The sequence below is a fragment of the Apteryx mantelli genome, chromosome 29 (assembly GCF_036417845.1).
Source record: "Apteryx mantelli isolate bAptMan1 chromosome 29, bAptMan1.hap1, whole genome shotgun sequence".
NCBI classification, from domain to species: Eukaryota; Metazoa; Chordata; class Aves; order Apterygiformes; family Apterygidae; genus Apteryx; species Apteryx mantelli.
This window is the reverse complement of record NC_090006.1, coordinates 6,346,424-6,362,172: the sequence shown is the minus strand read 5'-3', so window position 1 is coordinate 6,362,172 and position 15,749 is coordinate 6,346,424. Positions and strand designations below refer to the sequence as shown.

Genomic DNA, 15,749 nt, shown 5'->3' with positions numbered 1-15,749 from the left:
GCTCGTGGGCAGAGGTGGCCGAGCCCGGGAGCTCTGCGCCGCACTCGGTGCGGTGGCACGGGAGGCTCCTGTAGCTGGAAAAAAAACAGCTTTTTGGTTTTGTTGTTCTCCCAGACCTGCAAGGCCTTGGCTGTTGTCGCAGTAGCAGCGCGGCTCCAGAGGTTTCTCCTGCTCTGCTGGTGGTCGGTAGCGCTGGGGGTGGCGGGACATGTGGGAGCGCGGGGAGGAGAAGCGCTCGCGGGGGAGGTGGATGCGGGGCTGCGGCGCGCAGGTTGCTCCTCTTTGCTGCCTAGGGGACCCTCTGCAAGGGGTGCCCTGCCGGGGTGGGGGACAGCCGGGGGGGAGGGCTGAGCGGAGCCACCCACCTTGAATATCTGGGGGAGGCTGAGCAGAGCCCCCCCCCTTGAAATACCTGGAGGGGCTCGGTGGAGCCCGAATACCTGCGGAGGATGAGCGGAGCCCCCCAATAGGGACTTCTGGGGGGGGGGGTGAGTGGAGCTCTGATATCTGGAACATCTGGGGGGGGCTCAGTGGAGCCCCAAAACCTGGAGGAGTGGAGCCGAGCTGCCAATATGGGACTTCGGGGGGGGGGGGAAGGGGTGGCTCAGCGGAGCCCCAAACATCTGGATGGGGCTCGGTGGAGTGCCAACATCTGGAGGGGTGGAGCGGAACCCCCCCATATGGGACTTTGGGGGGGGCTCGGTGGAGCCCCAACATCTGGAGGGGTGGAGCGGAGCCCCCCCATATGGGACTTTGGGGGGGGGGGCTCGGTGGAGCCCCAATATCTGGAGGGGTGGAGCAGAGCCCCCTCCCCAAACGGTACTTTTAGGGGGGGGCTCGGCGGAGCGCCAACATCTGGCACAGCTGGGGCGGGCGCCCCCGGGCGGCGGGGCGCGGCGCTGCCCCCTTACGTAAGGCGCCGCCCGCGCCGTGACGCCGGGGGAGGGAGGGAGGGGGGGGGCGGCCCGTGACGTCACGGCGGTGACGCGGCGGGGGCGGGGCCGGGCGGGAGGCGGGGGAGGGGGGGGCGGCCCGCCCCGCGGCGCCGGGGCCGGGGCCGGGGCCGGGGCAGCGCCGCTCCGCTCCGGGCAGCTCCGGGCCGCTCCGGGCATGGTGTGCGGGCGGCGGGGCTGCGCCGCGGCCCTCCCCGCGCCATGGAGCTGGAGAACATCGTGGCCAACACCGTCCTCCTCAAGGCCCGCGAAGGTACCGCCGCTCCCCCCCCTCCCGCCGCTCCTCCCGGCTCCGCGTCCTCGTCCCCCCCCCCTCCGTCCCGGTCTCACGTCCCGGTCCCCTCCCGGCTCCTTGTCCTGCTCCCTATCCCAGCCCCCATCCTGGCTCCGTGTCCTTACCCCGTCCCGGCTTCACGTCCCGGTCCCATCCCTGCCCCCCCCCCCCCCCCCCCCGTCCCAGTCCCACATCCCGGCTCCTTGTCCTGCTCCCTATCCTGGTCCTCCTCATCCCGACCTCACATCCTGGTCCCCTTTCCGGTTCTGTCCCAGCTCCTTGTCCTGCTCCCTATCCCAGTCCCTCATCCTGGCTCCATGTCGCTATCCCTGTCTCGGTTCCCTCTGTCCTGGCTCCTTGTCCTGCTCCCTATCCCAGTCCCCCATCCTGGCTCTATGCCCTTGTCCCCATCCCAGCTCCACATCCCGGTCCCCATCCCAGCTCCACATCCCGGCCTCACATCCTGGTCCCTTTTCTGGTTGCTGTCCTGGCTCCTTGTCCTGCTCCCTATCCCAGTCCCCCATCCTGGCTCCATGTCCTTACCCCATCCCGGCTCCTTGTCCCCGGTCCCATCCTGGCCCAGTTCCCATCCCAGTTCCGCATCCCGGTCCCCCTCCCAGCGCTGCGTCCCAGCACACCCTCCCGGACGGTGCCGGGCCCAAGGAGCATCCTGCGCCCAGGGAGGCAGCGTCCCCCCGGGACCCCTGTCCGGGGCGCGGGGCGAAGCCAGCGGCGGGTTCGAGCCTGGCGGGTGGCCGGGGTGCGCGTCCCGGTGGGGATTCCGGCCCTGGGGAGGGCACCGCTTCCCGCCTGCTCTCCTGCCGCCGGCACCCTCATGCGGCTTGCGAAGCACACGTGCGTCCGTCCCGCCCGCGGATCCCCTCGGGACATGGGGAAGAGCGTTAAAAAAGCCGCAAGGGTTCGGGCGCGCAACTGCCAGCAGCAACGCGGGCGCCCAGGAGCCCCCGTCTCCGCGGCGGAGCGGCTCCGTCTCCCCGTGCCAGCAGGATGTAGCTTTGCTCGTGCCAGGACAGCTTATCCCAGCCCCGTCTGAGCAAAATCAGCTGTGCCGGGAACAACCCAGCCTTACCGGCGTGCCGGCGCAGTCGGGGTTTTGCTGGCGTAGCCGTGTTGGTTGCGAACCGCGCTGGCGACTGGCGCGGTTAGCGCCAGCGGCGGTTTGCAGGGAGAAGCCTAAAGGCTCCGAGTATCCAAAGCCCTTCTCGAACGGGGCGTAGGAACGCTTCACCGGAGGAACTGGGGAACCTTTGTTTGCTTTTGGTTTCCTGTAGAAAATTGCAGCCCTTGTTCCTAAACCTTTGTAACCCAAGAGCAAACAGCAGCGGAGGGCGACCTGGGATCCTCCTAGGGCCAGGCAGAGAAGCTGATTGTTTCGGAGGCCGTCCCAAATAGCAAATACTTTTATTTTATTTTTTTGCAAAGGCCTTTTCTTCTAAAGGCCTGGTTTATTTACCCACACTGCGGTCGCTTCCAGCAGCGCTGGAAAGACGCTGCTGGCCGGTGCCGTGTGTGCTGGGTAAGCCCGGGGCAGGAGCCGCTGCCCTTGTTTCCTCCGCTGCCGGCGCGTCCCGGCAGGTGGGAAGTTCGGCTTCTGCAGCTCGTTCGTTTTGCACCCGAGGCTCACCGGGGCCGCGCTCGTCGCTCCGGGCGCTGCGGGGAGCAGGACGCTTGCACGGGTCTGTCTCCGTCGGGAACCGCGCAGTGCTCCTTTCCCATCCGGCATGCAAATGCTGCCATGCAAAACCCGCTCCGCGCCCTCGCTGGCCAGAGGTTCGCTGGAGCTGGGGCTCACCGGAGGTGGACGAGGTGCGTCCGCCCTTTGCCCGGGCGGGAGCGCAGCCCTCGCCGTGCCTCGTGCGGGCAGCCGCCGCCGCAGGCGAGGCAGCGGCTTTGAGACCTCGGGCAGAAAATGGGTTAAATTCGGTGTGAAATGACTGCGAGCTGCTCGGTGCCGGAAGCGGGGAAGTTACTCCGGCGTCTCCGGCGCTGGAGCGCGAGGTGACACCATGGCCGTGGCGCTGCTCTCCCTGCCCGAGCAGCAATGCGAGCGCGGGGGCTCCCAGAGCGGAGGCAGCGGAGGGGCCCCGCAGCTCCCCATGGATGCACGTGCCTGGCTGCTGGGTCCGCGGCTGCTTCCAGCACAGGGAGCCCACCGGCAGAGCCTGCGGAGCGGGAGGTGCTGGCTGAGCCCTGCGCGGGGCCGCCCCGCCACGTGCCCTCCTCGCCGGAGCCAGGTGTCCGGGCAGGAAGCGTCATGCCGGACGCGGTAAGGAAGGAGGGTCGGTGCCGCCCTCCGGCCCGGAGCGTGGCCGAGCTCCCCGAAGCTCGCTGCGGGAGCCGCTCGGTGCCGGGCTGCCCTCTGCTCCAAGGCCTCCTCGCGGCCCGGCATCCCGCGGAGGCTGCGCCGGCTGCCAGCCACGGCTCCGCCGGCACAGGAAAGCCGCGCAGTTTCCGCTGGGCAGAATGGGCAAACACCGTTTATGGTTCCCGGGTTAATGATTTCTCTCGTGCCGCCTGGGCTCCCCGTGTTGAAACGAAAATGAGTTTTCCCGTAAGTACGTGCGTGCGCGCGTTAGCTGGGCAGCGGCTGACGGGGAGCGTGGCGCAGCCCCGAGGACGGATGTCTTTGCACCCTTTGCCTGGGTTTCCCTCCGAAGGATGCTGGAGGGGATGCGGGAGGCTGCTCCCGCGGGGGGCACGGGCTGCGGGGGCTTCCCACCGGCCGGCCCCGGAGCCTGGCGCCAGCGTCCTCCGTTAGGGCTAAGCTGAAGCGTCGAAGGGCTTTCGAAGGGGAGGCGAGGTACCAGAAGGCTTTCGGGGAAAGCTCGTCCTCAGGAAGAGGAGAGGAGCGGTTCCCAGGAGCTGCCGGCTGGTCCGCCCGCGGAAGTGCCTGGCATAAATAGCCAAGGCATTCGTAAGCGCAGCAGATAACAGAAATGAGCAACTCTTTATGGCTCTGTGGCCGTTCCTGCCGGAGCGGTGGGGACCCGCCAGCGTCGCCTGTTGCGACTTCGCTGAGGCTTTCGATGTTGTTGCACATAACCTTTGCCGAAGGCAGGGGGGGAGCCCGAGCCAGAGGAAATCCGACGCGCGGCAGGTGCAGAAATGGCTGGGGAAGCCCAGCAGGAGCTTGGGAGAAGTGCTGGCTGGCCGGAGAGGTGTTTCATCCCGCGCTGGGGCTGGAGCCGGTCCTGGGAGCTGCTGGCCTGTGATGGGCCGACCCGTTTGCTCCTGCCCGCGCGGTGCTGGACCGGGGTCGGGGCCGGTAGCCTGGGCTCTCCCGCCGCCGCCGCCTGTGCAGCGCGGCCGGACGAGGATGGGGTCTGCCTGCCTTCCCGGCTCTGCCGCCCGCAATTCCGCGGGCCGGCGGCTGAGCCCCGCCGGGGCCGTGTGCTGTGTGCTGTGCCGGGGTGCACGGCGGCCGGAGGCGGCTTTCTCTCCCGGCAGCTTTGTTGAAGCGACGCCTCTCCCCGCGCGTATGTCTCGCCATTTGGTACGTGGGCTCCTTTCCTTGGAGGAACAGTTTTATTTTGCTTTCAGCAGCTTTTCTGCTTGCACAGGTCAGCTTGGCAGCGGCGGGGGGGGGTTTATAGCTTATTTTTTTTCCTTTTAATAATCCCGACTCGATTGACTCTGGGGGAGCGCAGCCCTGCGCGGGGGCCGGGTGGCAGCGCGGCACCGGCTCCTCGTTTCATCCCCATCGGCAGCCCGGGAGCGGTGGCCGGTGCGGCGTTTGCTGCTTGGGGGCAGGATCCAAAGCCTCTCGCTCCTGGGGCCTTTCCATCCTCCCTAAAAGCCGAGGAGGAAGCGGAGGGACCCCCCGGCTGCCTGCACCAGCTGTGCCCTGCACGCATGGAGCTGCTGAGCGCCGGGTTTCATCAACCTGGGCAGCGAGGATGGCCATGTACCGGGGTGGACGTGCCTGCAGGAGCGGGATGGGGCTGCTTCCCACTGCATCTGCAGCCCGTGCATCCGCCCCGGGCACGCGGCGGGGCCCCGTCCGCCCTGGCTCCGCTTCTCCCTTCGCCGTGTTTGCGGGCGCCGGGGCAGCGGCTGCTCCTCCCCAGCCGGCAGCGCCTCCCGGCGAGCGCCGGCCCGGGCCTGCCGCTGGAACAGGAATACCGACTCTGCCACCCCGGCCCGCGGAAGGAATTTGGAGACTGCGGCTTCTTCGCCCTCGGCGCCCGGCGGCGCCCGGGGAGCCTCGTCTGTTTGTTTGTTTGCTGGCGCTATTTCGGGCTGCGCGCCGGTTAACGCTTCCGCACCAGGCCGGCGCCGCGGCTGCGGAGCTGCAGCCGCCCCGGGGAGGCGAGCGTCCCCGCCGCGCTCCCCTCCTCTCCCAGCCTCGCCGGCCCCCGGGGAGCTCTTTTCCCAGACTTTCCCCAGGGCGCGAAGGCCTGGGAACATCCTGGTGGGATCGAGCGTCTCTGCTTTCCTTGGCTGCGGCCGCCGGGGTGGCTGACGTGGCAGGAGCCGGCGGCGCGGAGTCCGACCCCGAGCCGGCCCCGCGCTCCCGGGGCGGCTGCCGTGCGCCCGGCCTCCTCCGGAGACGTGGGCAGCTCGGCGCCGGGCGGGAGGGGACGAGTCGCGTGGCCTCGCGGCCGCTCTCCCTAAACCCCGCTGCCGGGCTGGGAATTGGGGCCGGGAAGGTCCCTCCCGGACTTCGAAAGCTTTTGGGAATTGGCAGAAGGGCTGAGCTCGCAGCCCGGGCGGCTCCGGGCTGCAGTTCATCCCTGAAGCCTGGAAGTGCAGGCTTGGCCGGCTCTTGCGGTGCGCCCGCCTCGCCGCGCCGGAGCTGCTGCTGCTGCTGGGAACCCTTGCGTTGTCCCGCGTGTCCCGCTGGGAGCTGGAGGAGGGAGTTGGCCCTCAGTGGCCTTCCCCGGTGCATCTCGCCTCCTCTGCACCGTGAAAGCCATCACAACTTGCCCCGATGCGTTTGCCTCGGCACGGCCCACGTGGTGCAAGTAAAACCGTCGCTGTGCACGTTTGGAGAAGGAGGCAGAGGCCCCGGCCGGCCAGCCGGAGCGGCAGGTGAGCAGGCGCGAGACGCGTGCGCGCAAAGCCGAGCAAACGTGAAGGCAGAGCGGAGGAGGAAGCGGAGCCCGGCCGGGAAGGCTCGCGGCTCACACCCCTTTCCATTCGACATCAATTTAAAACACATGGAAGAACGTAATTTTATTATAAATCCAGACGTCTACATTCTTATCGTGGCTTCGCGCTGACGACAGAACTGCAGTATGAATAGCACTTAACGAGATCGTTATCGAGCGCGATTAAAATGCAGTGGAAGAATGGCCGGGAGGTTTGCGTTCCCGTGCAGAGAGAGAGAAGGGGGAAATTTGGGCAAGGACCAGCAGCACGGCTTCCTCCCTCCCTCGCTGCCTGGAGCGGGAAGGACAGAGCAACGGCACGTCCGGCTCAGGGCCGCAGTGCTGAAGCCGTGTGCCGGGATGGGAGCGGAGCGCCAGCAGCGTGCCCGGGCAGGAGCGGACCCGACGGGCACCCGGCGTGGGAGCGGGAGCCGGCGCCGTGCCGGCCTGGGCGCGCGTGGTTCGTGCCAAGCGGGAGGCAGCAAGCGGCGATTCGCGGTGCCAGGCTGCGAGGGGGGGCCAGGGAAAAGGGATGCCGGCACCAAGCCCTGTGCCGGGGCGGCCACCCGGGGCCGGTCCCCTGGTGTCGGAGGCGCCGAGTCAGCTCCGAGACGGCTGCGGCTCCCGGAGCACCTGGAGCAGGACAGCGCGCGGGCTCCGTGCTTCGTCCGCGTGGGAGGCTTTGAGCAGGGCGCTCGTGTGCATCGTCGCGTGCCGGTCTGGGGGCCGTGCCGGGGCTCCCGAAACGGGCCTGGGCTCGCTTCTGCAGGCGGACGCTCCCCGGTGCGCAGAGCCCCGCGGCAGCGCTCGCTCGGGCAGGGCTACGCTGGGCGCCGAGCACCCGCAGCACCGGTGACGCACGTTAATTTATTTTTATTGTCACAGCAAACAAGCTGAAATTTGAAAACAGCCCAGTAAAGCAGCACTAAAACGCGGAACACCGGAGGCTTCCCGGCTGGAGAATGATTAGCTCGTGGAAGTTTATAAGAGAAGCTAAAGGAGCAAATCCGGGCAGCTTGGCTGGGCCCGAGAGCTGCGCGCTCTGAGCATCCATCCAGGGTCGCGCGCTCCATCCGCGTTAGCCGCATCCCGGGGCGCCGAGGGGGGCGTCTCCCTTCCCGGCGTGTCCCGAGGTGAGGTGGGACCTTCGCCCTCCTGCCCGCGCGTTTTGGAGAGCGCCTTCGGGGCCGCGTGCCCCCCTCGCGGGAGGCGTCCAGCGGCGGGGCAGCTGCGCGGGCGGCGCGGGCCGCGGGGCCGCTCCGCCGCCCGCTTCCAGCTCGCTGACGTCGGGGCTATTCAGGCGGGAGGAAGCGAGCTGATTACGGCAGGAAGCTCTGCCCGGCCCGCTCCCCGGAGGGGCCGCCGAAACGTGGGCCCCGGGGGTGCCCGCCGAGCCGAGCGGGAGCACGGTGCCGGCCCGGAGCAGCCGCAGCGCCCGCCGGCTCCATGCAGGAACGGCTCCGCGCACCGAGCGCCCGCAGGAGCCGCGGTGCCGCCGCGGCACAGCCCGACCCGACGGCGCCCAGAACAATAAGCGCGGCAGGGCGATGCGGAAACCAGCCGCTCGCGAGCGGGAGCGCGCGCGGGGCCGGCATTGTTCGGGGAGGAAGCGCGTGCTCCGCCGGCCCCGGCACGGCCCCGTGCTCGCGGCGGGCCGCCCTCCGCCCTGCCGGGGCCGCGGCGCTGTTGGGCGGAGGGGTCCCCCGTAGGCAGAGCCTCCTCCAGGACCCAGGCAGAGCACGGACGTGTGTTTAACTTTGTTTTTCCCTTTGGCTTCAGATCAGGCCAGAGCGCAGGGGGTGTCCAGCGCTTTGCTGAGCGCGAGAGCGATGGTTTTGGGGGCTTCGTGGCCCCGCAGCCGCGGGACGGAGGGGAAAGGGAGAGAGCCGTGAACCAGGCGGCTCCGATCCGGGCACGGGGAAAGGGGCTGCTGCTCCCCGCTCTGCGGCAGAGCCTGGGCGCGGGGCTGCCTCGCTCCCTGGCACTGCCGTCCGTGCTCCCTCTTGCCCGGAGGGCTCTAGCCGTGCCCCAGTCCCGGAAGCCGGAGCGTGCAGGGAAGGTCCCCGCCGGGGCTCGTGGCCGGGAGCCAGCTGCCGTGCCCTGTGTCCCGGCTTGACCTTCTCCTTCTCCCCGTCTGTTTGCAGGAGGCGGAGGCAAGCGGAAAGGCAGGAGCAAGAAGTGGAGGGAGATCCTCAGGTTCCCGCACATCAGCCAGTGCGACGAGCTGCGGAAAGGCCTGGGTGAGCAACGCGCCTTGTGTCCTGCGACTGCCCGGGAGGATGGGCTTTGGGTCGCCTGGGGATGTGGCGAGAACCGGCAGAAAGGGCTCGCGGCGCCCACGCCGGCAGCGCAGAGGGGAGCCCGCCTGCACCGGGCCGCCCGGCCGGGCTGCTTTTCGCACCGCTGGGCTCAGGGAGCAGCGCGCTGCTCCGTCCCCCTGCGCCAGGCCCGGGGAGCACAGAGCCGTGCCAATGCCGAACGGCATCGGCCGCATCCCGCGGCGGGAGGGGATTTGAACCGGGGCGGGTGGGCGCGGGGGTGCCGGGAGCGCTGGCTGCGCCCGGGGAAGCTGCCGCACGCCGCTGCCTTGCCCTGCAGAGAAGGACTACGGCAGCCTGTGCGAGAAGCAGCCCATCGGCAGGTTGCTCTTCCGGCAGTTCTGCGAGACGCGGCCGGAGCTGCTGCGCTGCATTCGCTTCCTGGACGCCGTGGTAAGGGCCGCGGCCGCCCCCCGCGCCGGCCGGGGAGCTGAGCCCAGCCCGCGCCGCGCTTGCAGCGAGGGGCCGTGCGCGGGCGTCCGCATCCCCGCGCGGGGGGCATGAGGCCACGGAGCGAGGGGGCGGCGCGGGGGGAGTGCACGTTCGGCCCTCTCTGAGGCAACCGTGCAAGAATTCCTTGTGCATGACGTGGGAGGGAGAAGTCGGTCCCTCTGGGGAAATAGCAGCCTGCCAGCCCCGAGGTCGCTACATTTCCTCCGTCTCCTGAAGTCGCCTGGTTCTGGACGTGCTGGCGGCCCAGCACGGTTCGGGTTTTGCCCTGGGTCATGCCAGAGAAATTTGGCTTTTTGCCCTAGCAAATTCAAAATTTCGGTCTGAAATCCGTGTGCATCTGCCGTGATTTACCCACTGCCAGAAGGCGATTTCAGATGCTGTTTAATAGGAAACGTAAGCCTCGTAAAATGATCTGTGTTTCCCATTACCAAACTGTTTATGGAAGCGGCCGGTGCGTTTGCCCTGCGCCGGGGGGTTGGTTTTCCAAGTGCCGCTTTTGGGGGCGAGGGGGAGCGGGGCTGGTGCCGGGGGCGCAGCCGGCTCTGCCGCGGCGCAGCGGCACGCGGGTTTTGCGGCTGCGTGCTCACGGCTCGAGGCGTCCCAGCGGCAGAGAGCGGGCGGCTGCGCGGGGGACTAATGGGAAACACATGCTTGTGAAACAGTCCGTGCTTGTGCTGGCTCTTAGCGCTCACGGAGAACTTTTCTTTCTTTTGGCTTTTGAATAAATAAAATTCCCCAGGTCGCCGCAGGTCTGGGTTTGGCAGCGCGGGGAGGCAGCAGAGCCGGCTCTGCCTGCGTGACACCCCCTTTTCCTCCGCCAAATCTTGCGTTAGCTAGCAAAATTCAGCAGCGTGTTGCAGTGCTGCCTGCTTCCAGCCTCCTTCCCGTTCAGGTCCCTCCTGCTCCGGTCCACCAGATTCAAATTACTTCTGATTCCCTCCGGGGCCGAGCGCGTGCGTGTGCGTGCCCACGTGTGCGTGCGTGCGGTGTCGGCGCTGCCGGCGGCAGGAGTGCGCTTGGCGTGCCGAGGCCGTCGCGGGGCTGGGGCAGGGCGACAGCAACCGGCTCCGGCCTTTTGCTTTCTTGGCAAACCCATCTCCGAGTTGGGTGGGAGATGTTTTGGGAAAAGCTGCCTCGCTGGGCTGGGCGCGTGGGGAAGAGCTGGGGCGGGCTGGCACGGCGCCGTCTGTCTGTAACACCTTCCTCTCCCGTGGCCCAGGCGGACTACGAGCTCTCCCCGGATGAGAAGCGCAAGGAGATGGGCGAGGAGATCATCCACAGGTTCTTCAACCAGAAGGTGAGTCCGGGGGCTTCCTGGGCTGCCGGATGGGATGCAGCCGGGGCTGGCTGCAGGAGCGCAGTGCAGGGTGCCCTGTGCTGCAACGGAGCCGGGCATGAAGTTGCATCCCTGCTCCGTGGGGATCCCTATTGCCCGCAGCGTGGGCAGCCCCGGGAGCTGGGACTGTGGGCTGCCTGCGGAGCCGGTGTGCCCGGGGCTGGCCGGCGGGGGGTCACCGGGGAGTGCCGCAGCGGCCGCAGGCGGCAGGGTTTGGCTTGTACCTCCATCTCGCTGCCCCCCTTCTCCCGCGCTGCAGTCCCGGGATCACCTGCCCGAGATCAGCCAGAGCCACGTCAGCCGGTGCGTGGAGAACCTGCAGAGAAGCCCCTGCAAAGACCTCTTCAGCGGCTGCCTGCAGTGAGTGCCCTGCCCTGCCCTGCCGCCGGCTCCGGACCGGCCGCGAGACGGGCGTCCCTGCGGGGCGGCGCTGACCGTCCTCCCCCCGCAGCCCCCTGCACGAGTACCTGAGCCGGGCCCCCTTCGCCGACTACCTGGACAGCATGTATTTCGACCGCTTCCTGCAGTGGAAGCACCTGGAAAGGTGAGCGCGGGCGGCGCGGAGCCGGCGCGGAGCCGGCGCGGCGCCGGGGCTGACGCGCCCGCGGGCCCGTGTTCCAGGCAGCCGGTCACCAAGGACACGTTTCGGCAGTACCGGATCCTGGGCAAAGGGGGCTTCGGAGAGGTAGGGCGGCGCTGCCGGCGCGCGGGGCTGCCGCGGGGCTCCCTTGCGGCCGGGGCCGGCAGAAGAGGCTGCGGCGCCGGTCCCGCTGCCCGCTCACGCCGCTGCCCGCGGCCCAGGTGTGCGCCTGCCAGGTGCGGGCCACGGGGAAGATGTACGCCTGCAAGAAGCTGGAGAAGAAGCGGATCAAGAAGCGGAAAGGGGAGGCCATGGCCCTGAACGAGAAGCAGATCCTGGAGAAGGTCAACAGCCGGTTCGTGGTGAGTGTCGCGCTCCCCGGCGCGGCGCCGCGGGCCCGCGAGGGAGCCGGTCCGCGGGGCCGACGGGCGCTGCGCCCCCCGCACGCAGGTGAGCCTGGCGTACGCCTACGAGACGAAGGACGCGCTCTGCCTGGTGCTGACCATCATGAACGGCGGGGACCTGAAGTTCCACATCTACAACATGGGCAACCCCGGCTTCGAGGACGAGCGCGTGGTCTTCTACGCGGCGGAGATCTGCTGCGGCCTGCAGCACCTGCACCGGGAGGGCATCGTGTACAGGTGGGGGCGGCAGCGGCGCGGCCGACGCGGAGCCGGGCCGGGGCCGCTCCACGCTGAGCCGGGCGCGCGTCTCTCCCCACAGGGACCTGAAGCCGGAGAACATCCTGCTGGATGATGACGGTGAGGAGCAGAGCCGGCTCCGGGGCCGGTGTCCACGCGTCCCCGGCCGAGGGGCTTTGCCCGGGAGGCTGCGGAGCCGGCGGAGGCACCGCAGGGCTCCTGGCCGCGTTTCGGGGAGCGGAGGGGTGAGCTGGTCCCAGGATAGGGGCCCTCCGAGCCGCCTCCCTGCCGCAGGCCACATCAGGATCTCCGACCTGGGGCTGGCTATCAAGATCCCCGAGGGCGAGACCATCCGGGGCCGCGTGGGCACGGTCGGCTACATGGGTGAGTGCGGGGCGCTCGGGGGTCTCCGCGGCCTCAGCCCGGCCGCGGCAGGTCCGTGTGCGCGGCCGCTGACGGGTCGTGCTCTCCCTCGCAGCCCCGGAGGTGATTAACAACGAGCGCTACGCCTTCAGCCCCGACTGGTGGGGCCTGGGCTGCCTGGTGTACGAGATGATCGAGGGCCAGTCGCCCTTCCGCGCCCGCAAGGAGCGGGTGAAGCGCGAGGAGGTGGAGAAGCGGGTGCAGGAGGAGCAGGAGCAGTACTCGGACAAGTTCAGCGAGGACGCCAGGGCCGTCTGCAAGATGGTGAGGCCGGGAGCGGCGGGGCCGGGGGGGTCTCCTCCCCGCGGCGTGTGTCCCCCCCACACACACACCAACCGCGCGCCTCCTCCCGTCCCCCTCCCCAGCTCCTGGCGAAGGACCCCAAGCAGCGGCTGGGCTGCGGGGCGGACGGGGCGGCCGAGGTGAAGCGACATCCCTTCTTCAGGACCATCAACTTCAGGCGCCTGGAGGCCGGGATCATGAAGCCGTCGTTCGTGCCGGACGTAAGGCGCTGGGCAGAGGGGTGGTGGGATGATCCCAGGTGCCCTGGCTAACGGCTCCTTGGGGTCCCGCAGCCCCGCGCCGTGTATTGCAAGGACGTGCTGGACATTGAGCAGTTCTCGACGGTGAAAGGCGTCAACCTGGACCAAGCCGACAACGACTTCTACGCCAAGTTTGCCACCGGCAGCGTCTCCATCCCCTGGCAGAACGAGGTGAGGGGAGAGCGCGGGGGCCCCGCGTGCCCCCCTGCCGCGGTGTCGGGGTGGCGGGAGGCTGTTCGGAGGGGCTCAGCCCCCCTGGGACATCTCAACCTTCCCAGGGGCGTAAAGGCGCTCGGCTCCCCGGGGCCTGGGCTTGCACCCAGAGGCGTTGCAGACCCCGGGACTGGTGTCAGGGAGCCTGGATGATCCCTGCCCGCCGGCCCCGGAGGCCTCCAACGATCCCTGCCCTCCCTCCCCGCTGCAGATGATCGAGACGGAGTGCTTCAAGGACCTCAACACGTTTGGGCCCAACGGCACCCGCTCCCCGGACCTCGACTGGAAGCAGCTGTCCGAACCACCCAAGCGCAGCCTTCTGCAGCGGCTCTTCCGGCGCCACGTAAGGGACGGGGGCGGCCGGGTTCGCCCCTCGCCGGCCCCCTCGCTGCCCCGCCGAGCCAGCTAACCACCCGCCCCCCTCTCTCTCTGTCTGTCTGTCTGTCCGTGTCCCCCGCAGCCGGCCGACTACGCCATTGGCACCAACCTGCCCTCCCCGCCGCCGGCCCCCGTGAACTCGCACCCCCCCGCGGCCAACGCCGCCTGCCCAGCCCGGCCCACGGCGCAGGCGCCGTCCTGACCCCCGTCCCAGCGCCGAGCCCCCTCCTCACCGTCTCAGGGTGGTCTCGGACGCGGAGTGGAGGCTGCCAGGGTCGGGCCCATCACCGGGGTTTCTGGGCGACGCTCGCGGAGGCGGGACGGGACGGACGCCGGCGCGGACGGACGCACGGCCTGTGTCGAAGCCGATGGCTGATTGGGCTTTGCGGGGGCAGCCCGACGCCGTCGCCGCCGGCCCCTGCCCACGGCCCTGGCTGTGCCGGAGGGAAACGCGGCTGGGACGGTGTCCGGGGTCGTGGTGCTGGGATCCGGGGGAGCCGGGCAGGGAGGCGGGAGGCGATGGAGGGGCCGCGGTAGGGGCAGACTCGGTGCTCCCTCCTGTGCCGGCCGGAGGATGGTGCCGGGGTCCCGGTGACCCCGGCACAGACCCGTCCCCCCTCGCTGCTCCCCGGCAGAAGGGGGCAGGGCAGGAATAACTATTTTTGCCGCATTCGAGCCCGAGAAGCGCCGGCGTTATCTTATCGCCAGCTCCGCGCGCGACCTCTGCGCTCCCGGGGCGGGGAGGCCTCTGTTTTTATCTGCGGTCTTTAAATAGCCACACGCACAGCCTTGGAGCTGCGGGGAGGCTCGTGGCGGGGGGCTGGCGCGGGCCGGGAGCGCCCCGGCTGCCCATGCCGGCTCCGGACCGGCCTTGCCCGCGGGATCCCACGCCAGGCGCTGCCGAGCTTTGGATGCGCCGCCCGCAGCGGCCGCCGGGCTGGGGGCGAGGGGCAGCGCCAGGGGCGGCCGCGTCCTCGTCCCGACCCGCGTCCCCGGGGCGGCCGTGGCCCCCTCTGCCTGAGCCGCTGCCCACGACCAAAATGTGAAACGGGTTTAAAGCAGGGAATTTTGTGTCCTTTCGGCATTTCGCTGCCCCTGCAAGGGGGGCTTAGAGCACTCGGGCGCTGGGCGAAGCAGGTCGGCGGCTTTTGGCGCTCGGCTGTCGGCGATGCAAAGGGGCTGCAGCGCCGGTGAGCCCGGCCGCCGTGGCAGAGCTCGAACCCCAGCGGGGACGTTGGCGCGGGTGAGCGGGACGGCGGCTCGGGGCAGCCAGAGCAGCCCGGAGGGGCTGTGCAGGGCCCCGGCCGCCGCTCGGGGCAGCGGGTCACGGGCTTGGCGCTGCAGCCTCGTGCGAGAGGCAGGGAGCATGTGAGGCTGGGGGTGCGAGGGGCGATGCAAGCGGGTGTGCGAGAGGCAGGGAGCATGTGAGGCTGGGGGTGCAAGGGGCAATGCAAGCGGGTGTGCGAGGGGCAGGGAGCACGTGGGGCTCAGCATGCGAGGGGCGATGCACATAGATGTGCAGGGGGCAAACTGCATGTGGGGCTGGGTGTGCAAGGGGCAGAGAGCGCATGTGAGTGTGCCGGGACAGCATAGACAGGTGTGCAAGGGGCAGAGAGCACACGGGGGTGTGCAAGGGGCAGCATGCATGGGTGTGCAAGGGACAGCGCACGTGGGTGCCAGTGCACGTGGGGCTGGGGGTGAAGCGCAGCATTTACGGGTGTGCAAGGGAGGCAGCTGGTGCCCGTGGGGCTGGGCGTGCGAGGGGCAGAGCACACGTGGGTGTGCAAGTGGCAGCGCTAGCAGTGGCCCCGCGATGCCAAGGTCCGCAGGGGCCGGGGTCCCCGCGCCGACCCGAGCTTCCCCTTGCACAGACACCTTTTATTTTTGTATTCTCCTCTGTGTTAACGTGCTTCGGGGTGTTTTGGGTTTCGTCGGTATTTTTTCTAAATACTGTAAATCTGTTTCCAGCGCATTTGGTTTACATTTGATTTGGTTTTGTACATTTGTAAACAGTTGTAAATATTTGTATGTTGAGTGCCTGGATGTACATTTTTAAGCTAAAAGCTGCAAACCGAGCCCCGTGGTGACTTTGCACGGCGACGCGGTGGGTGTTTTACGGGGGAGCGTCGACGCGGCTCCGGGTCGCGGAGGGCTGTGCTTGCTGCGGAGCGCGACCCCGCGGCGTTTCCCTCCCTCCTGCCACAGGGCCGCGGGCGGTGGGAGGTGCTGGGTGCCGGCGCGGGGCCGTGGGCGCCTGGCCGGCTCTGCCCGTGGCGTTTCTGCCCGTGCCCGGCGCCCCGGCCCTGCTCCTGCGGCTCGCGGGCGGGCGGGTGAGAGCGGTGGCGGCCGCGAGCCCCGCTGGGTTCCCGGCTCCGCACGGAGCTTCCTTGGCCCCTTCCTGGAGGGGAGTTTTGCGGAGCAGGAGAAGAGCTGTGCCCAGCGCCAGCTCTGGCGGGCTGGAGTGGCTCTCTCCTCCTTGCGGCACGGCAGACGGACGGACGGACGGATGGACGGACGGAGCAGGCGA

General features: G+C 69.2%; 1 protein-coding gene across 1 annotated transcript; it reads left to right on the top strand.

Annotated features, from left to right (window-relative positions):
* The first annotated feature begins 1,087 nt into the window (after positions 1-1,087).
* LOC136994471 (G protein-coupled receptor kinase 5-like) lies at positions 1,088-14,619 on the top strand. The gene is made up of 16 exons (XM_067312423.1): positions 1,088-1,206; positions 8,483-8,578; positions 8,937-9,049; positions 10,329-10,406; positions 10,705-10,805; positions 10,897-10,989; positions 11,067-11,130; positions 11,247-11,387; positions 11,476-11,666; positions 11,749-11,786; positions 11,961-12,050; positions 12,145-12,353; positions 12,455-12,592; positions 12,665-12,802; positions 13,056-13,187; positions 13,305-14,619. Exons 1-16 carry the CDS (start codon positions 1,155-1,157, stop codon positions 13,422-13,424), a joined length of 1,794 nt encoding a protein of 597 aa, XP_067168524.1. The 5' UTR covers positions 1,088-1,154; the 3' UTR covers positions 13,425-14,619.
* Positions 14,620-15,749: the final 1,130 nt, after the last annotated feature.